This window comes from Oryctolagus cuniculus, chromosome 15 (assembly GCF_051225735.1).
Source record: "Oryctolagus cuniculus isolate XC-2025 breed Fujian yellow rabbit chromosome 15, ASM5122573v1, whole genome shotgun sequence".
Classification (NCBI taxonomy): Eukaryota; Metazoa; Chordata; class Mammalia; order Lagomorpha; family Leporidae; genus Oryctolagus; species Oryctolagus cuniculus.
Genome location: NC_142881.1, coordinates 52,193,753 through 52,216,258, shown reverse-complemented (window position 1 = coordinate 52,216,258; position 22,506 = coordinate 52,193,753). Strand labels below are relative to the sequence as shown.

General features: G+C 40.3%; 1 protein-coding gene and 1 non-coding gene across 51 annotated transcripts in view; one reads left to right on the top strand and one right to left on the bottom strand.

Moving 5' to 3' along the window:
- ANK3 (ankyrin 3) overlaps positions 1-22,506 on the top strand; it is a 712,348-nt gene that overhangs the window by 620,670 nt on the left and 69,172 nt on the right. For all 50 annotated transcript variants that reach the window (XM_089314884.1, XM_089314922.1, XM_089314920.1 and 47 more), the window contains 3 exons: positions 13,224-13,330; positions 18,488-18,712; positions 21,477-21,631. In XM_089314884.1, coding sequence (XP_089171010.1) covers positions 13,224-13,330; positions 18,488-18,712; positions 21,477-21,631 — 487 coding nt within the window. The remainder of the gene's footprint in view (positions 1-13,223; positions 13,331-18,487; positions 18,713-21,476; positions 21,632-22,506) is intronic.
- Positions 137-265, bottom strand: LOC127484279 (small nucleolar RNA SNORA30/SNORA37 family). Its single transcript, XR_007911160.3, has one exon. It is a non-coding gene; the product is annotated as a small nucleolar RNA SNORA30/SNORA37 family (small nucleolar RNA).

Below are 22,506 nucleotides of genomic sequence, written 5' to 3'. Positions count from 1 at the left end.
TAGATAGGCATCTGAGAATGGATCTGTAAACAGGCTCATGCCTTGAGTTTGTCAGGAGATGTTATTGTCAAAGCAGAAGTGACTCAGTCCAGCCTGGTTAAGAGAATCACTTAGAGAACTTTTATTTATTTACTTTCTCTGTCCCATTGAGTGACAACTGCCACCAGTACAGTCCCACATCAAAGATACAGTCAAGGGTTTTCTCTTAGCACCAGTTGCCAGGGTCTGTCCCCAGTGCCTGGGGGAGGACCTGTGAAAGTGCTAGACTGGGGAATTGTTCAAGACAGTTGCTCAGTTCCGGATTGAATTGGCCTGGCCTGGGCATGGGATAAATGCACCGAGGGTTGAAGGCCACTGATTCAGAGGTTCTCAGCTGGAAGTGCACAGGAGAGGCTCCTGTGGTCTTTTTGTAAAAGGAGCTGCCTGCAGAATCGGAATCTGCATAGCTGGATTCTTGGGCTTCTGTGTTTTTTTTTTTTTTTTTTTTTTTTTAAGCTCCATGGGTGTTTCTGGGGTGCACCTTTCTTTAGGAATCCCCCATCTAAGGCCATAGAGACAGGAAGCTTTGTATGCATGTGTTGGCTAATCAGTGTGCAATGTGTGAGTACAGACTTGTGTGTGTCCGGCTGTTTCAGAGCGTCGTCTGTGCTTGGCAGCATTTCACCAAACAGGAGTAATGAAGGAAGGAAAGGGAAGGGTGCAAACTGAAGCCCGAGTGTCTGCATGAATGTTACAGACGACTGCTTTCATTTCTTCTGACATAATTATTGAAAGCGACTGTCTGGTGTGGCTTCTGTAATGACTGTGTGATGCAGATCAGGCAGTCTTCATTACATAAGTGGATCGCTATTCGCTAGATGCCTTAAGTGCCAGGATCTTAAGTGCTGCATCTGGAGAGGTTCTTCGTGTTACGTCATAACATGGCAAGAGCCATCCGTGGTGGGACAGAGCAAAGCGTACTAGCTTGGGTCTCTTCTCCTCTTCTCATAAAGCCACATGTGCCATCGTGGGAGACACCACCCTAACAACATTTAATCCGAATTACCCCCCAAAGACCCTATCCCAAAACTATTAACATATGACTTCGAGGATAAAGTTCACAAACATGAGCTTTTGGAGAACACATTCAAACCATAGCAGCCCTCATGAGATAGATGATTTCTTAACTCCGTCAGAAGGAGGAAGACACGGAGGCAGAGTGAACTTAAGTCACCAACCACAGGGCCCACAGCTTGGAAGTGGCAGAATCATTGGTCATCTGCCTCCAGATTGCCTCCTTGGGACACATACCCTGTGAGGGGACTGCAAAAAGTTTGTGAAAAAGTCAAATTAAAAGATATGTTATTTTGGTACAAAAATTTTTTTTAAATCCATGTATAGTTTTTTCATGATACACATTTTTCATAGACTGTTCAACGACTTCTCCTGTGTACAGATTTCAAAGTATTTTTTATGCTAAAAATAAACTTTTAATTCTATTCTCCACAAAAGTTTTGAAGTACCTTGTATATAGCAGGCTAGCTACTTCCTTTGAATGATCCTACAAGTTATAAGACCAAAAGATGATATATTACAGACAGAAACATTTAATCCAATATGATTTCTTATAGAGTTAGCCAAAGCTAGAGGAAGAACAGGAGTTTCAGGTGAGCTGCTTCTGTGGCACTCACCCCTTTCGGCGGCCGTGCTAGGATCTGACAGACCTCTGCTCCGCCTTGTTTCTCAGTCAATATATTTAGAGGGGTCAGAAATCCATCTTCCCCCTGTAAGGATGAGGACCAAACTGGCCACTCAGAATTTTCCTTTCCCTGGATTATGGTGACCACGTTAGGGTGAGCGGTAAAATCTGAACAATTTTCCAAGACTCAGATTTGAGACTTGTGTAACCTTTGAGTTAAGAAAAGCTCCACTGAGCTTGCAAAGCTATAAAGATGGCATTAGCCTAAAGCTGCCATGAGTGGCGCATTAGGAGCTGTGATTCCTGCCATCATCTGAGCTGGGACTGGATTCAGCCAGGCCTGAAGTTAGTGCCTCCCAGAATTTCTTGCCACATAAATCAGTAATTTAATTTCAGTCTTCGCCCAGCCATGGGGAAGGGCTGCCTTATTACAGTTTATTTTGGATTTCTTTAAAAATTTTTTTTCATTTTATTTGGAGAGCAAAAAGATAGAGAAACACAGATCTTCCATCCACTGGTTCTCTCCCCAATGCTGGCAATAGCCAGGGCTGAGCTAGGCTGATGCCCGGATCCTGGAAATCAATCCTGTCTCGGAAGTGGGTGGCAGGGACCAAAACATCTGAACTGTCTCCTGCTGCCAAGTGATGTCTGAACTGTTGCACCAAGCACCCACCCTTAATTTGGGTTTTTGTCCTTACCAGTGTGCTTGCTCTTGGTGGTAGTCAACCCTAGCATGAACAACATAGAAGTTGTTTCAATATGTTAACATAGCATTAAAAAGAAAGAAATCTAATTTTGACACAATATGAAAAAGATCTATGATTGAAAAGAATACATACAAAGTTGGATATTTATATACAATACACAATTTCCATAGGAAATTCCTTAGGGCCAGTGTTGTGACAAGCAGGTTAAGATACAGCATTTTGTATCTGCACACCAGTTCTAGTCCTGGCGGCTCCACTTCCAATGCAGCTCTCTGCTAGAGTATCTGGGAAAGCATTGGAAGGTGGCCCAAGTGCTTAGGCCCCTACCACGCCTGGCTCAGAGCTGGGCATTGTGGACATTGGGGAGTCAATTAATGAATAGAAAATCTTTCCCTTTCCCCTCTCCCCTCTCCCCTGGTCACTCTGCATTATGAATAAATATTTTTTTTTAAAGCACAGTTTGGCAGAGCACTTATTCAAAAGAAGGAAATAAAGGAACCATTGCCAGTTGATCACTATGAAATGGTCACCTTCCATTAAATTCCCATTCTATTGATTAAGGAATAGAGAGAACCAGAGGGCAACTATTCGGCCCGCTTCCTCCCTCGGATCATATTGGTTTCCTAGTGCAGACTTATTCCTTCAGACCAGATTTGTCCACACAGTCTATGCTGGAGGAGACCAGTGGCCAGCCTTCCAGTAGTGGCTGGCTTAGAAGGTTTCATTAAAATATTGTAGAAACAGTTGCACTGGCTGTTTGAATGTTGACAGTGGAGAGAGCTCTGTAAGTGATACTGGACGCCTCGTGATAGCCGCCACAAACATGAAAGCAGCTGTCACGTCTCCCACCCCATAACCCTTGTTTGGCTCACCAGCTCGGATTCTGGTTCCTTTTCATTGGACCTGGTCTTTTCTAGTGACTAAGGAGATGACTGACCTGTATCAGTCATATAATGTGCCATGCACTACTTGATATATGAGCAAGTGGTATGCAAATGGGAGGATTCTGCAGGAGAAACTACACGTTTGTGATTTCAAGATCTAGGCATTTTGCAATGACCTCAGGAATAGGAAGGGAGAAGAATACGTAATCCAAAGGCTTGCCATGCTAATGTCAGATTTTCCTGTCTGTCTTCTCAACCCTGTCCCAACCCACACCCACACCCACACCCCAGCAAATTAGCCTTCCTATTTCTTTCACTGAAGCCTGTCCTAAGCGGGGCTCAGAAACATGCCTGGTGGCAGAAGGTAGCCAGCGTGGGGTTGAAGATTTTTTTCAAGATAGTGCCCAGGAAGATAAGCGCCTGTGACTAGTGACATTTGATCTGCTGCTTGCTCTGTGCAAAGTGCCTCGCCAGCGCGCTACTCAGGTGATCCGTTCAGCACCTCTCGGAGATGGGTCAGCAAGATTGCAGATGTTTTGTTAGGCACAGAGGTTGGTATTGTGACTTAACCGGAGGCGGTGCTCCTGTCAGACGTCTCAAGCTGGATTTGACATGCTGACAGGCTGGAAGTGACCTTGAGTTACTCACTGACCTTGAGTCACCTTCTTTTGTGGAAGCTCCCAGCTTACATCCTGAAATCAGTCAGATTTGGAAATCCCAAACAATTAGCTCCATTATGATTTATTTTCTAGTCTCAAGATAAGTCTTAAGAGTAATAGTGGTTGATTTCAAGAAAATATTTTAGGGGTGGGGGAAAGCCTGCTTTTCCCATTACAGTAAGTCCGTATTTTTTTGTTTTGCTGTTTGAGTCAGGTTTTCTTGCAGGAATCCTTAGTGTAAGAGAATGTTTCAAAGTAGTTGTGCTGGAAGTCCAAAGTGAGCTGCTATGTGGGTGGAATTTTGCTGTTATGCTCAGTATCAATGAAAGCTACAATAATTACAGGGCCTAGTGTGGTACCTGCTAGAACCTTTTATCAAATGAGCCATCTCCTTTCATGCCTGCAGGTACCTCATGAAATATACATCATCATTGCCACTTTACAAACAAAGAGATGGGTTGAGGCCGGTGCCTCAGCTCACGAGGCTAATCCTCCATCTGCGGTGCCAGCACCCTGGGTTCTAGTCCCTGTTGCTCCTCTTCCAGTCCAGCTCTCTGCTGTGGCCCGGGAAGGCAGTGGAGGATGGCCCAGGTGCTTGGGCCCTGCACCCGCGTGGGAGACCAGGAGGTAACACCTGGCTCCTGGCTTTGGATCGGCGCAGCGCCGGCCATAGTGGCCATTTGGGGGGTGAGCCAATGGAAGGAAGACCGTTCTCTCTGTCTCTCACTGTCTAACTCTGCCTGTCAAAAAAAAAAAAAAAAAAAAAAAAAAAAAAAAAAAAAAAAAACAGGTTGAGTGCAGAATTTAATCCACCCAATGTCACACAATTATTAGGTGAGACAGCTGAGAATAGAACTTCGGCCTGACAGATACTTGAACCTAGCATCCACATGGGTTCCTACTGCCTTGGCCTTGTCCAATCTGCACCCACAGAGTAAAGTTACCCACGGCAAACCTTTGCTTTCCTGGGCTTCTCGTCTGGTTCCGTCACCCAGCTGTTACTCGACTAAATTGTGTTTAAAATTTTCCCGATTATATGCACAGGGTTTCGCATGTGGCCTGTAACTGTGAGAGGTGTGCCCAGTGCAGTTAATATTAGCCTGGCAAAGCCACCAATGAATTTGCAGGACCTCCTTCCATAGAGTCCCAGAGGTGGTGGGGCTGACAGAGAGAAGACTGTGGATTCAGTCCTGGCCCTAATGGATGCCATCAACACTGAGGATTGCCAGCCAGCAGCCTGAAGGATTACCTAATGGTGGCCTTAATTGGCTCTGGCGCTTGCTTGCTTGCTTGCTCGCTCGCTCGCTCTCTTATTTATTTATTTATTTCTTGCACAATTTTTCTTGCCCTTGCCTCTTCCTTTGGTGCCTAGACATTTATTTCCAGACCTGTGTATTTGGGTGCGCCCTCATTTGCAAGGCCAGCGTGTACTTGCTCTCCTCTTTCCTTCATGAATAGGGCTAGTGAGAAACTATTTTGGGAAAGCATTAAACCCTTGGAGACAGTGATATCATCGTTAGTCAGGTTTTGGACTCTATTGAATGATGTGCATTTTGATTTAATAGTATTCTTGACATCACCTTCAAGATGAAAGACGATATTCTTATTCGTATTATTTTTGACACAGAATAAAACGTCTAACTAAGTCAATGTGAATTTCTTTTTAAGCATCACATTCTACTAAAGCTACCAAGTGCTAGGTATTGACTTTGGGTTGCCAGGTTTTGAGCTTTCACTGTACCTCATGTGTAAAATGGGTACAGTGTTACTTCCAGGTCTGACAGGTTCTGAAGACTCAAAGAACAAACCATGTAAAGACCCAGGGCAGTCCTTGTCATTGAGCTGGTATCCAGTAAGTTGTGATACTGCTGTTAACAAAGGAATTGAGACATTTTTGAGTCAATAAATAATCTTAAGTACTTATGAGATACATTCTTATAGCCCCAATAGGCCCTGGTGGTTTGATAGACACATCCTGTATCTATAAAGATATAGACCCAGTGCTGAGACTGGGATTTTTTTTTTTTTTTTTGCTTTCACTATTTTCTGCAATAAATTATCAAAGTATAAAAGGCTTTCTAATATAGGGAGATAATTCAGTACCAGTGCTGGCATTAATGCCAGACTTTTGACATCCTTTTCCATTTCATTCTCATATCAGCTAATCCCCAATTTAAAGATGAGGAAACTGAGGCAGACTCCATGGCCAGTGGCTGACAGTGCTGCCCAGGGCGGGCATCGCCCTCACAGAAGCTGGCTGTGGGGAATGGAAGAGCATCACTGTTCTCTGACTCTGCTCAGGCCTGAGAGAGAGACAGACAGACAGGGAGAGAGAGAGAGACCGCACGCTGGATCTCAGGAGCCTCTGTTGCTACCCTTCCGAAATCCAGCACTCAGAGAACTTCCTCCAAGATTCCGAATGTGAATTGAAGGGCCAAAGTTACTATGAAAGAACAGGGAAAGGCCCTTTGTTCCACAGTTGGGTTGCCTTTCCAAAATGGAAAACCCAGTGGAAAAGAAAAGGTCTCCATTAACAAGCAGCAAAGGCAACTTCCAAATCTGATCCTGTGGCTCAACTTCAAAGCCAAGGTTCATCCCTTAAATACCCAGAACAACCCTTTTTGCTGCAGGAAAATATCATTTTATTTTATTTTACTTATTTTTAGGATTTATTTATTTATTTGAAAGGCAGAGAGAGAGGTATTCCATCTGCTGGTTCACTTCCCAGATGGCTGCAAGGACTGAAGCTCTGCTGATCCGAAGCCAGGAGCCAGAAGCTTCTTCCAGGTCTCCCTTGTGGGAGCAGGGACCCAAGGACTTGAGCCACCTTCTGCTGCTTTGCCAGGCCATAGCAGAGAGCTGGATTGGAAGTGGAGCAGCCAGGTCTCGGACCGGCACCCACATGAGATGCCAGCACTGCAGGCGGCATCCTCACCCACTACACCATGGTGCCAGCCCTGAAAATACCATTTTAAATGACTTCTTGTTCCATAACAAAATGGAGGTCGTCCTTTTCTTTGGTACCATGGTGCCCTGCAGAGGGCAGGGCACCTGCCAGAACATTTTGAAATTCAAAGTTTTTTATTAAAATAGATATCTGAAATTTCACATTTCACTTTTAGGTAAAGTCTAGTCTGCAGATGTAGTTTGGAAATTAAGCTGTCAATTCAGTATCTTTCCTTAAAACCATAAGTTTAGTTGCAGTGTCTTACATTGTATCGAGATGGATAAATTGTAGGAAGAGTGTTTTGTTTTCCTGTATTGAGGTTATTAAAATTTAGTTAAGTCTGTCCATAAACCTGGACACATCTCCTTGGAAAAAAAAATTACTCAGAAGAGGAATTACTATGGCACCTAAAAATGTGTTCACACGTTAATATTTTGGAAGGTAGAGCTCATTGTTTTGATCAAGGTTGACACTGATTCATTGTGTTATGACAAAGCTTCATTGAGCGGCAACAAGTTGCAAGAGTAAGGGGGAAGGAAGCCTTCCAGGGGTGCGGCATTCTGTGTGCTCACACGCTGCGGCCTTGATACATATTGCATGATGGCGGTGATACCTTTTGTGTGATATAATTCATTGTCTCAATAATTAATGTACCCAAGTAAACAATTTACTGTACTTAATGAAGAGAAGTGATATTATTTATTTATCAGAACTTTGTTTAATAGTCCTTTGTGGGCCAGTGCCGCGGCTCAGCTAATCCTGCAGTGCCGGCATCCCGGGTTCTAGTCCTGGTTGGGGCACCAGATTCTGTCCTGGTTGCCCCTCTTCCAGTCCAGCTCTCTGCTGTGGCCAGGGAGTGCAGTGGAGGATGGCCCAAGTGCTTGGGCCCTGCACCCCATGGGAGAGTGGGAGGAGGCACCTGGCTGCTGGCTTCAGATCGGCACAGCGCACCGGCCATGGCGGCCATTTGGGGAGTGAAGCAATGGAAGGAAGGCCTGTCTCTCTGTCTCTCTCTCTCACTGTCTAACTCTGCCTGTCAAAAAAAAAAAAAAAAAAAAAAAAATTACAGCAGCACCACTCTGTATTAAATATTGTCCCATACTTTGATGGCTGCTTGGTTGGAGTCTGTAAAAGTCAGTAAAGTAATTGGCAATTAATGACCAACTAAAACTAACTGAAGATAACTAAAATTACCTTATCTTTGCTAAACCCATGCAGAATTTGGCAATGCTCTGAAGTGATTTGTTGCTCTCTGGGGGTCAGGGTCTTAACTCATTAGACTCCTTTTTAAGAGTCCTCTCATTTTCCAGAATAATTATTTTATTTTGGTTGTCCCTTATCAGTATTTAGAGCTTACCTTAGGCCTATGTCAATGCTATTTACAGATATGGCATATTTATGATTTTCCTTTTTAGCACAGTATTTTCCGAACAGTTTTTTTATTTGCTTGATATTCCCTGTATATACCTTTCCAAATGACATACCTTCCCTTAGTTTTGTGAATCTCTCAGTGTGTTGCCAGCCAGTAGGTGTTCTGTCAATTTCACGTACTCAACCCATCAGTTGGAGATCTTGCTCACTCATCCTGTCCTTGTAAGTCCACTGTACAGATGTCCTATCGAGTCTTCCTTCATTATCAAAACTCCTTTTGTTTTCTCTTGTGTTGGATTACATGCCTTCCTTGTTATTGGTTTAGCCCTTCAGTTGAGTAGAGTATATCTTCCAGAAATTTCCTTACAGAGTACCTGGGAAATACAAGGGGATTTCAATGAGTTCGTAAGAAAATGGAATTAAAAATGAGTATTTTGGTACAAAATTTTTTTGAAATCCATGTATAGTTTGTTCATCATATACATTTCTCTTGAGTATTTTTGGGGACCATTTGTATGTTTTTTGAGGTGTTATATATCTGAAAATAACTTCTCTATTTTCTCATTCTTTTTTCCATCTGGCTGGTTGCAGAATTCCAAGTTGGAAATAATTTCTGGCCGGCGCCGCGGCTCACTAGGCTAATCCTCCGCCTTGCAGCGCCGGCACACCGGGTTCTAGTCCCGGTTGGGGCGCCAGATTCTGTCCCGGTTGCCCCTCTTCCAGGCCAGCTCTCTGCTATGGCCCAGGAGTGCAGTGGAGGATGGCCCAAGTGCTTGGGCCCTGCACCCCATGGGAGACCAGGATAAGTACCTGGCTCCTGCCATTGGATCAGCGCGGTGCGCCGGCTGCAGCGCGTGGGCCGAGGCGGCCATTGGAGGGTGAACCAACGGCAAAGGAAGACCTTTCTCTCTTTCTGTCCCTCTCACTGTCCATTCTGCCTGTAAAAAAAAAAAAAATTAAAAATAATTTCTTCTCACAACATTGAAGGAGTTGCTGCATTGCCTGTATCTGAAAACTCTGCTGTTAAAAGTGCAGTGGAAGTCTGCCACCTTGACCACTTTTCCTCTGGGTTTCTAAGATCTCTGTTTCTCCAAGTCCTGTCATTTCACGGTGTGGTACCATGGTGGGTTCTTCATTCATCCACAGTGTTGGTTACTGAGTGGGTCCTTTTCTAGGAACTCAGCTCTTCAGCTCTGGGAAGGTTTTTAAATACTTTCCTTCCTTGATTTCTCCTCCTCTATTTCACTGATTTCTCTGTCTAGAACTTTTTTTTTTTTTTTTTTTTTTGTGGTAGGAGATTTTGAAACTTCTTATCATTTGCTTCCTTGTATTTTCTCTCCTATTTTCTATTGTAAAAGCATCCTCCTGATTGTTAGATGCTATCATCTTTTTTACTTTTCAAGAGTTCTTTTTTCTCTAAATGTTTTTTCCAAAGCATTTTCTTGTTTCACAGGTGCAAAAAGGTCTCTCCGTTCTCTGAGTATCAATAATTTTTTTTCTTCTCCTGGAAAGCCTATTTCCTCCAACTTGCCTTCATTCCATTTGCTTTTAAATTCGTTTTGTTTTTGACGTTGGGTGCTTTTCTTAACTGTCTTATGGCTCTTGGCTCTCTGCTCATAAGTTCGTTCTTTGGAAGCTGTCTGCATGGCGTCTAGCTTGTCAGCCATGTGTTGCACTGAAGGAAGAAGCCCGGGACATGAATCTGGGAAACTGCAATGGACGACAGGTCAGGATCCTCAGGGACTTCCTTAGTTCTGCCTAGAAGCGCTGTCCCTAACTGTTGGCCTCTGGGAGACCAGTAAAGGAAGAGGCCAGGGTGCTAAGCACTCAATATAAGCTTTCTGTTCATCCCCATCTTGAGAATGGTGCCTCTAACGTCTGTTTTGCCTCTAGTGTTTATGCCAGGTTGGTGGTGTGCAGGGGGCAGTTTGATAAATCAGTATAGGGGTTATGCATAGCAGACCACATTTTAAAGAGAATTTCTACCAATCCTCCTGTCTTATCTTTTATTATACTTGAGGTGTATGTGAGGTGGGGTGCATTTTTAAATATTTGACTCTCATTGGGATTTTAGTTGAAGCAGACTTTCAGCACAGCAAAATTGAGGGATTTTTTTTCCCTCTCTGTGAGATGATAATTTTTATCAGATTGGGAGCATCCTTAGCCATTATCTTTTTTTTTTTTTTTTAAGATTTATTTATTTATTTAAAAGGCAGTTAGAGAGAGAGAGGTCTTCTATCCACTGGTTCACTCCCCAGATGACCACAACAGCTAGAGCTGCGCCAATCTGAAGCCAGGAGCCAGGAGCTTCTTCCTGGTCTCCCATGGGCTCCCACGGGGTGCAGGGGCCCAAGGACTTGGGCCATCTTCTACTACTTTCCCAGGCCATAGCAGAAAGCTGGATCAGAAGTGGAGCAGCTGGGACTCAAACTGGCACCCTATGGGATGCTGGCACTGCAGGTGGCAGCTTTACCTGCTACACCACAGCACCAGTCCCCATCATCTTTTCAAATATAGCTTCTACCTCATTATCTTTTCTGAACTACTTTTGAGAGCCTATGTTAAAATGTTTTATCATGTTTCATATGTCTCACACTTTTTTCTCTAATTTTTAAAGTTTGCTTATGTATTTTCATTTATTTGAAAGGCAGAGCAACACAGAAAGAGGAGGGGGCAGAGAAGAGACTGGCTCATTCCCCATATGCTCAAAACAGCTGGGTCTGGGACAACCAGAAGCCCAGAACTCATCCAGGTCTCCCATGGGTGGCAGGGGCCCAGGTACTTGAGTCATCATCTGATGCCTTCTAAGGTGTGCATTAGCAGGAAGCTGTATCAGAACTGGAGGCAGGACTAAACCCTAGCAATCCAACATAGGATGCAGGCATGCTGAGCTTAGCTTGCTGTACCACAGGATCCATCTCTATTTTTTTTTTTTTTAACCTATCCTTCCTTGTGTCTAGTCTTCCATTTATTGTTCCAATTTACTAACCATGTTTTCTATTGTGCCTAAGTCAAGAACTGTTGTATTTAGTACTGAACAAATGCCCATTTGATTGTTTCTTTTTTATCTATATATTCTAGAGGTCAGTTGAATTCCCTACCTTTCAATTTATTTTCTCTTTTTCCCTATTTTCTTAAATATACAAATCATTGTCATTATAAAGTTCTTGTTAGCTGACCTCAAAATTGAGATGATCTGAGAGTGTATCTGGTTTGCCTTTGTTTTGTCTTTCTGCTTTTGTTCATGTGCTCTGCCCATCCTTGGCAAGTTTTCATTTTATGCTGGACATGGTCTTGAAAAAAGTATAGACAGACACTGCTGGTAGTAATATATTCTTCCAGAGAGGGTTCACTGTCTCTCTATCTGCTGGCAAAGAGTAGTGAGTGGATGCTCCTTTTAATCCGATCAAGGTATTTTGGAAATGAGGCTGCTTTGGAGCCCTGGTGAATCTCAGACTCTCTCTAGTTTTTACCTGCTCTGCAGCATCCTTATTTGAAATCATGGTATGATGTGTGAGTCCTCTTCCCATTACAGGTTTTAAACTCTTCCGTCATGTTCTCATGAAATTGCCAAAAAAGTCCACATGCTTGTCAGAGATTTAGCAAATGTTTTTAGTGTACAGCTGTAGCCTGTCTGATGCCACCCAACTCTATCCCGCTGCAGAGGCCCTTATAAGTTCAGTTATATTCTGTTTGTGCTGGTAAATGACAGATGCTCCTCTCTGAGTTGCTTCCCTGTTCCTATAGCAAAGCATCTGAGGCTGGGTGTTATGTGAACACGAGCAGTTTATTTAGCTCACGGTTCTGGAGATCCAAGAACCTGGTTTCTGCTCAGCTCCCATGGAGGCCACCTGCTGCTCAGCTCACAACAGAGAAGCACAAGGGGCCTTGCCTACAATTCACTCTCACACCGTGTTGGACCTTTGACTTTAATGAGGTGTACTATGAGAGTTAACAGTAAAACTTGTCTTCAAACTGTACTTCATACTTTGTGTGTCTGTGGGTGCAAATAGTTGAAATCTCTATTTAGTACAGAGTTGGTTGTTTTTATATAAAGTCAATTAAAAACGAATCTTAATGGAAAATGGAATGGGAGAGGAGAGTGTAGGAGGTGAGATGGGAGTTGGGGTTCGAGGGCGGGAATGGGGGGGAAGAAACACTATAGCCCTAAAAGCTGTACATATGAAATTTGTATTCATTAAATAAAAACCTTCAAAATAAGAAAATCTCACTCTCACAGTAACTAATCCAGTCCCATAAGACCTAACTCACCAAAGACATCTGACCTTGAGAAAGAGACACTGTTCCATTCTTGAGAATAGCATCCCTATAATCTAATTATCTCTTAAAAATTCCACCATCTCTCACGCTATTACATTGGGACTCCCATTTGGTGGGTATCTAAATCTTAGCTGCCTAAAGTTAAAAATGGCAGGGCAAAGTCACAACGTTTAAGATGTTAGCCTCTCCAGAGTGCAGCTCTTTCAATTCTTGATGCACAAGAATCTTCTGATACATTGGAATCCCATTTCTGCCTTCTGACTGGTTGACTCTGTGGAAGCACCAGGCTGCCACTAGCTACTGTTCCCCACCTGGAATCAGAAGTCGGCAAGATTGAACCTGAACTTGTTATTTTGAGAATTGAGACTTTGATTTTTAAAATTGTTGGAGAATTAATCTGGTGAGGTATCCAAGTGCTTAAAATCACAGTTGAAATTAGTGAGGATGATACACCTTTTGCCATGCCAATTAGCCAGGGCACTTTCATAAAACGTTGGAATAATATGGTGTGTATCTATAGATTTTATTTTTTAAATATTATTTTATTGAGCTTTAGTGTAGACCTCTAGAAGAGAATTTCAATTTTAATGTTAGTGTATTTGGACTTGTGGAGAAATAAAGATATATTTTGTATGTAAGGAGTGACCAGTGTATTGTATGGTCTATTGATATGCTGTATGCTATTTTATTTTGCAGCATCTAACGTTTACGAGGGAATTTGATTCAGATTCCCTTAGACATTACAGCTGGGCTGCAGACACCTTAGACAATGTCAATCTTGTCTCAAGCCCTATTCATTCAGGGTAAGTAACCCAACTGTCACTTATCTTGTCCTACTAGGTTAATATTGCACTGATTACATGCATTTATAACTTCAGATTGACAAACTTCACATATGTTAATACACTCATATGATAAATATATATTCATTAGTGAGTACATATGACAAGCATTTGTAAATCATCAGTAAATATTTTTCCAAGCAAAAGATCTGTGTATCTATTTCTATTGATAAATGTATACCATTGGAAAAAATAATCAAATTGGTACATCAACATTTCTTGGTTATTCTGATTACCTAGGTGTTTGATTTTTCTTTTGAAAAATTGAACATTTTCCTCATTTTACTAATAAAATGAATCTTTCTGGGTATCTGACTTTTCTTTCCAACAAAAATTAAATATATATATTTCTGTTAATTTACCACATTGATTTTGTATTTTGCTTCTAATTGTAGGTGAATTTCATTCTAATATTTAGTTTTAAAATAAGCTGTAAGCTCTTCTTTTCTCATTTCTTTCCACATAAGAAGGATATAGGCCTTTCATTTGACAAATGATTTTTTCTTTGTTACATTTAAACTTGAAATACAAACTCGAAACATCTGATCATTTGCTACCTTCTGTGTTCCTAAAATAAAATTGCAATTAAGTTGTATTAAGAATATAACATAAATAGTCGGCGCCGCGGCTCACTAGGCTAATCCTCCGCCTTACAGCGCCGGCACACCTGGTTCTAGTCCCGGTCAGGGTGCCGAATTCTGTATATAACATAAATAAAATAAAGAAATAAAGAAAAAAATTTACATGTTTAAATATACAAGAGTACTTCAAAAAGTTCATGGAAATGGACTTAAAAGATGTTTATTTTGATGCAGAATTTTTTGAAATCCATGTTTCTTAGATGTCTTCAAGAAATTCAAGAGAAATATGTGTTATGCAAAAACTATCCATGGATTTCAAAATGTGTTTGCACCAAAATCTGTTAATTCCATTTCCCATGAGCTTTTTAAAGTCCCTGTGTCTGTACCCCAAAGGATTTGTAGTAAAAACCTCAACAGATGGCTCCTCATTGCTGCCTTCCTGGTCAGTGGTGTGTCACATAGGTGGCTAGAAGATGACTTGCTTCCATTACTGAACTGATGAAACAGTGCATTTTTAAATATTAGATCCTTTACCTGTGTGTGCTTCAAACTTGGGATAATTGATATCTGTAGAAACAGTAACAAAATAATTTTAAAAAGTGGTGAATGTCTCAAGGTATTTTTGCCTCTGTAATTGGCATTGAGGCCATAAATTAGTTTTGATCAAGGATAAGGGGAGATTAGTTTGGAATCAAAGAAGTCAACAGTAATTAACACTTGTGAACTGTCATATAAAGTATTATTACTGCTAATTAAAACAAATTGGATATAGTAGCTAACATTTATCTAGTCTGTTGATGTTTCTGACATTGCACTAAATTCTTTATGTGTATTGTGTCATTTAATATTTATCTGAACCTTCAAATGACACTAAAAGGTAAATACTACTCATTATCCCCATTGGAGATAATGAAAAGTCTGAGAATTGAATGCTGCAGGTTATGTAAAATATCATTATAGAATTTTGCCTCATAATTTTTACAAACATAATGCAGTATAATTCAAATGGAAATAATTTACATAAAAGTATCTTATAAATTGTAAACTCCTGATGGTCTTTGAATATTAACATTGCATTTCTTTAACTCAGAAAAGCTTGAGTGATTAAAGTAATATTAATTTTTAAACTACTTCAAATATTTGTGTGGTTTATATTATATATATATGTGGGTCTGAAAAAATATAAAATTTGAGAAGGAAAGTATAAAGCACTCAGAATACATTTAGCAAACAGATGGGTTTAAGAGTTTTTTGAATCAAGCTTGGTGACTTAGCCACCATGTTACAAAGACTTAGAAACATCACTTTGCACTGTCTCCATGTGAAAGAAAAGTGCCAGGGATTAGTTTGGTAACTGAGAAGTTGAAGAATCCTAGGATAATCAAATGAGAAATCAATTTTCTCATACGTTGGAGACAATGATATATTGGAACATGCAGACTGGCTTTCCTCCTCTTGAACTTTATTGAAGACAATACATGTGAAACGGAACAAAAGTAATGGCAGGTGGTGTAGCCTTGGTGTCCGCCTGGACATAGTTCCCTGATGCCAGATCTGTGGCGGAGGTTCTACAGCCGTGTAAGGAAAATACTTCTCCAGGTTGTCCCACAAATGCCAAACGCTATGGTTTCATTTTCTGATGGTTTTTATTTTTCCTTTGCTTGTCATTGACATTTTCTGTTGCTTGCTTCTAATTATCTTACATTAATTTTTCCCATTTGCTTTCTAAATTATTTTGCAGCTATTCTTCTCCACTTCCTCAGTATGATTCAAGGTGATAACTGTGTCCTTTATGTGACCCATCCTTTTTGTATCTTTAATTTTTGTGAATTTTCCCCACAGTTAGATTGTGTCAATGTCTGTAGTATTTCATTCTGCTGTTCCTACAATTAGAAACATTCATAAATATAATTTGTAGAATTCACAATAAATAATTTGTAGAATTAGGATAATTTATAGAATTCATGTGGTAGTTTGAATATTTACAAGATACAAATATTTAACATCACCTTTTAATTTGTTTTTATAAGGTATGTTGCATGCCTTTTTTTTCCTTTTGCATAGATTATATAAGGAATGAGTTTGGAAGACAGATTATTCCAATTTATAATGTTTTAGTTAAGAGCACCCATATCCTGCTTAACATAGACTCCCACCTTTCTTCTGTTTGTTGGCCTTGTGATGCTGAAAACCTTAGAACAATAAATCATTGTTCATGAGTACCAAACTACAGACTGTGTGCTATGCAGAATGCAGAGAGAGATTCTTCCACTTTGTCATTCAAATCATCTGAGCCATGTTACTTTGTCCACTTGGTTCTGATACCCTTTGTAGCCAGGATGTTTTTATATTGACACTCATAACCTTTATACTCTGCCTGCAGGCTGCTCAGCTACAGTCATCTGCCTATGCATCCATCTATCCCTCCACCCATTCATCTGTCCATCTGTGTCTGTCCGTCCATCCATCAACCCGTCATTAGTAACCAAGTCTCACCTATGCATTTTATAAGCACATGTAGCACACCAGTTGTGTCCGTGAATTGATTCCCTAAGCATTTACTGTATTGTGTGGTAGAACTTTGCTTGGCTCTGCACATCAAGCGGTGAATAAGACAGACTGGATCTGAATCACTGTATATTGAGACTTAACTGTTGCCAGGGCGACCATTCCCTCTCCGAGGAAACACTCCAGTGTGTGTTTGTACTAACACAACTGAATTTCTCAACACAGACTTTGTCTTGAATTATTTCTAGTCCATTCTCTGCTACTGTTGTTCCCAATGACAAATTGATTTTAACTACTAAGTGCGGGGAAAGATCGGAGTGTGTCTTGGGCTTCTTTATAATGTTATCACCTTATTCTCATTACTAAATAGCACTAGTTGTTAAGTAGGTATGTCTAAGAAAATTTTTGGCACTCAGAGCAATTTAATATGTGCCTCATATTGTTAAGCACTGGAAACAAGTCAAGTGGACTCTTGCCTAAGTAAGCAAATATCTTTGTATTTGAATAGCGAGGAATGACTCTTGTTTTCTTATTGAAGTTGAGTCGGTCTTTTCTCCTCTGGTTTCACTGCCTCAAAACAGATGGAATTTTATCAAAGACAGATTAATTCATAAAATGTATGAGTTTTATCCAAGCCAATTTTATCAGAAACAGATTGATCAATTAAAATGGTTCAACCCACAGTGAGTAACAGGGTATGAAGGTGAGTTCACCTTACTTATGATCTGAGCTGGTTCTGGAAATCTGATTAACTGAAAATTGATCCCCTCATCCTATCACCTGACTCTAGGGGGACCACAGGCTAATTTGTTTTGTTGAAAAGGTCAGTCTTTCAAGGTCATGAATTGTCAGTCTTCAGGAGAGGATCCACAGAGAGGAAGTTCATGCAGGGTCTTAAAATCTATTTGCAGGGTTTTAGAACTTTTTAGATAAAAGAAACACTTTTGATGGATGGGGTTATTACTTTCTCCAAAAGTACTTTCAGAATTCAAACCATTTTCTAATTCTCAAAAATTGGGGCTGTTTTAATAAGAAGTATATTTTCAGATGTGGCAATTATAATGCAAGGATATGTGTTCTTATCCCCTTAAGCAGCCTGCACTCTGCTGTCTGCTGGGCTCACTTACTTAGCAGAGCCCTTGTAACTTGGTGACTCCTGGATCCCTCATGCATGACAAAAAGCAGTCATTCCAGTGTGTTCTTACCCGGTGTGACACAATGGATTTCTTAAGTTTCCATGTGTACCTGTGAGGAGTTTTTTCCTTATTCACTTCAGTATAAAGGCTAGTGACTGAATTATGTAAATTAAAGATTTTTTTTTTCTAAAAATATAAAAACTTCCTTTTTTTGGCACTGCTTTATATCCATGTTCAACTATAGTTGATTTCAAATTGCTTTTAAGGTCATATTTTTACTAGAAAGATGTAATCCCTTTCCATCAAAATCACCTTAGTAAAGCTAGGCATTTTCTGCTTTTATTCTTATATTCTGCCTCTTTCTAGTAAAAATTAGAGTGTTGGTATGATGAACAAGGCGTTTTATGAGCTGGATGCCTTAAGACATACTGTGGAGTTTCATCCTACTTGTAGGGTAGAAAGTTCTGTAGTCAGTAGCATGTGGCAAAAACCATGTAGAGTTCAACTTGACCTTTCAATATACCTGAAACTACTCAGAAAGACCACAGACAGTGTTGAGTATTTTAGTTTTGGGTAACTATAAATGAGAAGCCTTTCAATGGCCAGTTCCTATTTCAGTTTGGAAACAGTCACAATTCCTTTGAGTATCTGGTAGAGTAGATGGCTTCTGATGGGGCACCATGGTCCACTAAAAATCTGTTGTGTGCCAATTTTTCCCAGGGCACAAGTTAAATGCATGTCTGATGTGACTCCACCGTATTCACTTCCAGTTGATCTTTAAAGGGAGGAAACGGTAGCTATGTTATCTATCACTTGCCTTCATATTTGATTTCTAACCCAGCTGTAAAGCCGGTTTATTTCCATCCTTGATTTGGCCTCTGATCTCCCTGCAGGTTTCTGGTTAGCTTTATGGTGGATGCAAGAGGTGGCTCCATGAGAGGCAGCCGGCACCATGGGATGCGAATCATCATTCCTCCACGCAAGTGTACAGCCCCAACCCGAATCACCTGCCGTTTGGTAAAGAGGCATAAACTGGCCAACCCACCCCCTATGGTGGAAGGAGAGGGATTAGCCAGTAGGCTGGTAGAAATGGGTCCTGCTGGGGCACAATTTTTAGGGTAAGTTGTTTTGTCAATTTTATTCTTGGCCCTTCTACCACAATGTTGATTTTCTTTACCCTTGTTAAGAAGTTAACAGTTGGAAGTCCTTAGTTGGACCTGACTGAGTATATTGTTAGTGAGGTGTCAAAGGTCACAAAGCTGTATGAGTCTGTGAAAGACTAACAGGCTGATCTGTCCTGAACTCAGCTTGCTGGTCAAGGCTTTTACTAACAGAGACGCATGTTTTCTGCTCAGCAAGTGCACGGAATCCCAGTGGCGCCCTTAGAAGTCAAGGCACCATTCAAAGGACAAAATCAAAGACGCTGGAATTATCTCAGCATATTGTATAAATAACTGCTTTGGGGACCTGTGTTTTTAAAGATATTTTTTAAGGAGCAATCCTTTGTGATATGGTATTTTACAAAAAGGGAAAAGAATAAATATAATTCATTGTCTGAGGTGGCACTTGGGTGCAAATCAGGCAGGCTCTGTCGTGACTGGCAGCGTGTTCACAATCTCCCCTTCTCGTTTCTCTTCCTGCTGCATGGATGTTATTCAGTAAACTGCATCTTCCTACCAATCCTCCCCCTGTAAATGAGGGTGAGAGCTTGGTTAGCCGAATCCTGCAGCTTGGGCCTCAAGGAACAAAATTTATTGGGTAGGATCTTTAATAGACAAGATACAGAATGTCACGATTTTTTTTTTTCCATTTGCAATTTTTTTCTGTCACACCCATGGTCTTATTCTTGTCTTAAGTTTATTTTTTTCAGTTTTTTTAAAAAATGCTTTCAGTTGATGTGTGTCACTGAAAGAAACAAATCATAGTGGCTTGACTTGATGTAGCACTGCTGCCTACCTGTGCTTTTCAAGCATGTGAAATTCTCTGCAAGCATTCTGCTTTCATAACTTTGTGCTTTCGTAAGCCTTTCTTTAATTTGAAGTGTTTCTTCGGAATATGAAACGTTTTAAGACAGAATGACAGTCTTTAGTTTTAACCCAGTATAGCTTAGGTATCTGTAGGCTTTGAGTCAACATTTGCTATGAATGATATATTTGTATGTGTATAAATATATATATATATGTATATTTGTGTGGAATTAGATCTTCACAAAAAGTACTTTTGCCTACTATACAATTTTATGGACTTTGAGAGGAAAAAGTCATCTGTAACTAAACTGATTTTGAAGAGTTGGGAATATCAAGATGTTAAATTACTAAAAAATTTATTAGGTAGCTGAGACTATTGCTTTGAAGTTATTAAATCATTTTGTTTTGTTTTGTTGAAGCTGAAATATGTTGGTATGTGTTGTTTGTTCGCTTGTCTGTCTGGTTTGTGTACTTGCCTTGTCAGTCTGCATGAAGGAACTGGTTATGAAAAGTTAATGCCTGGCTTTCACCTTGGTCAAAGACTTTGTTCATATCTTCCCTCCAGTATGGTTGAATGTCATACACAATGCCACATTCTTTAAGTATTTACAGAGACAGTATCTGACACATTAACCTGCAAAGATTGTATCTTTTGCACAAAGAAAAAGTAAATAAAATTTGATTTCTGATTATCAGGGGTAGATAAAAATAATGGTAAATTTCTTAACTCTTGAAACTTTTAACATCATTAGGACTTGTTTATTTTGTTTTTACCTAATAAAGATATAATAAAAATTGAAATCTCTAATTTGAAGTAGTTGATAATTACTGTGCCAAAAGTAAAATTATCATATTTATTATCTCCAATTTAAGTGAATGCCTTCATCATTAATCTATTATGCATATGTTTTATTTATGTTACTTGATCAAACGACTATCCCTTTTTATGTTCTTACCTACTCAAGCCTATATCTTCTATTTATTACATGCACATAAATGCACAGACTAAGAAGTGAGGTTACATACAACCTCTGTAGGAGAATAATGATACTGTCTACTTAAATGTCACAAAATAAAGCTGCACAATCCAACTACATAAACTGTGTGTGATTGTGGTCTGCTTACTTCCATTCATCTTTTTCAGTACTTATCCTATTTTAAAATTTAAAAAAAATGATTCTCCTGGCTTGATTGGCTTTCTTCAATTTGCAGCCATTCTGTTATATTCCTTTTCAAAAGGACACTGTCAAAAATATGTGATTACATGATCATTTCAAGCCAAGGAGTGATTTTTTCAGAAAGTTTAAATATTCTATTCAGGTTACCTTAGAGCCAGGAAACTAAGTTGCCCACTGCCTGTTCACAAATTGGAAATCATAGAAATTGTGTGAACCATACAGGCCAGACAAGTCGTAGAAACTGACTGTTGGAGGGAGTAGATTGATAAACCAACTGTTTTCTTGTGAAGGGGAAAAAGTAGCAATAATTTTCCAAATTAAGACATTTATAGACTTTTCTTTTTTAAAGAAATGACTGTGTCCTTTTAAAACATTAGCATTTTTGTACAGTATATTTACTGTGTTTTTTAAAAAATGGACCAACTTTCTAATGGCCTATTTTAATAACTTTTAATTCCTTGATTTAAAATTCCTATTTATTTGTGCTATTTTCCCCATTAAGTCCAATGCCTAACATAATAGGCCTTCAATAATTGTGAATGAATGAATGACGGCATGTTACCAGGCTTCTAATATTTTATTATTTAATTAGCAAATGATTCTGCAGCTTTGAAATCATTCCCAACCTTAGTGGCACCTCTGATTTTCAAATGGTTACTGTTAATAGAATAAGTTTAAAGCTGTGATGTTATAAATATATTTAATTTGATACCAAAATAATGTGGATTTTTTTCCAGCCCTGTCATAGTGGAAATCCCTCACTTTGGGTCCATGAGAGGAAAAGAGCGAGAACTCATAGTTCTTCGAAGTGAAAATGGTGAAACATGGAAGGAGCATCAATTTGACAGTAAAAATGAAGATTTAACTGAACTGCTTAATGGCATGGATGAAGGTAATAGCCATGGCTCCTTGATTCAGTATTTGTTTTTTGTTTTTTGTTTTTTTTGTTTTGTTTTGTTTTGTTTTGTTTTGTTTTTTGACAGGCAGAGTGGACAGTGAGAGAGAGAGACAGAGAGAAAGGTCTTCCTTTGCCGTTGGTTCACCCTCCAATGGCTGCCGTGGCCGGCGCGCTGCAGCCGGTGCACCGCGCTGATCCGATGGCAGGAGCCAGGAGCCAGGTGCTTTTCCTGGTCTCCAATGGGGTGCAGGGCCCAAGCACCTGGGCCATCCTCCACTGCACTCCCTGGCCACAGCAGAGAGCTGGCCTGGAAGAGGGGCAACCGGAACAGAATCCGGCTCCCCGACCAGGACTAGAACCCGGTGTGCCGGCACCGCAGGTGGAGGATTAGCCTAGTGAGCCACGGCGCCGGCCTCAGTATTTGTTTGCAAGTGTAAGTCGAAAAAATGACTACAATCTTTTTTTTTTTTTTTTTTTTTTTTTTTTCAAGTTTCAAGCTAGGACAGAGATTTCTCAGCATTTATTGCTGTTTTCTATACCTAAGGTGTGAACTCCCATTCAATCTAACTTTAACCCCACCCACAATAGCAGTCTACAAATATTGTGATGATTCAGTCTTTAATCAAATATATGTCTTTCCAAAACCCAAGAATTCTGCAAGTCAAAAACAGGTAAGGCCAGGGCCAGCATTGTAGCACAGTGGGTTAAGCTGCCACCAACAGGGCATTCCATACAAGCATCTTTTAGAGTCCTCCTTGCTGCTCTATTTCCAATCTTGCTCCCTGCTGATGCACCTGGAAAAGCAGCAGAAGATGGCCCAGGTACTCTGGCCCCTGCACTCATAAGGGAGACCCAGATGAAGCCCCTGG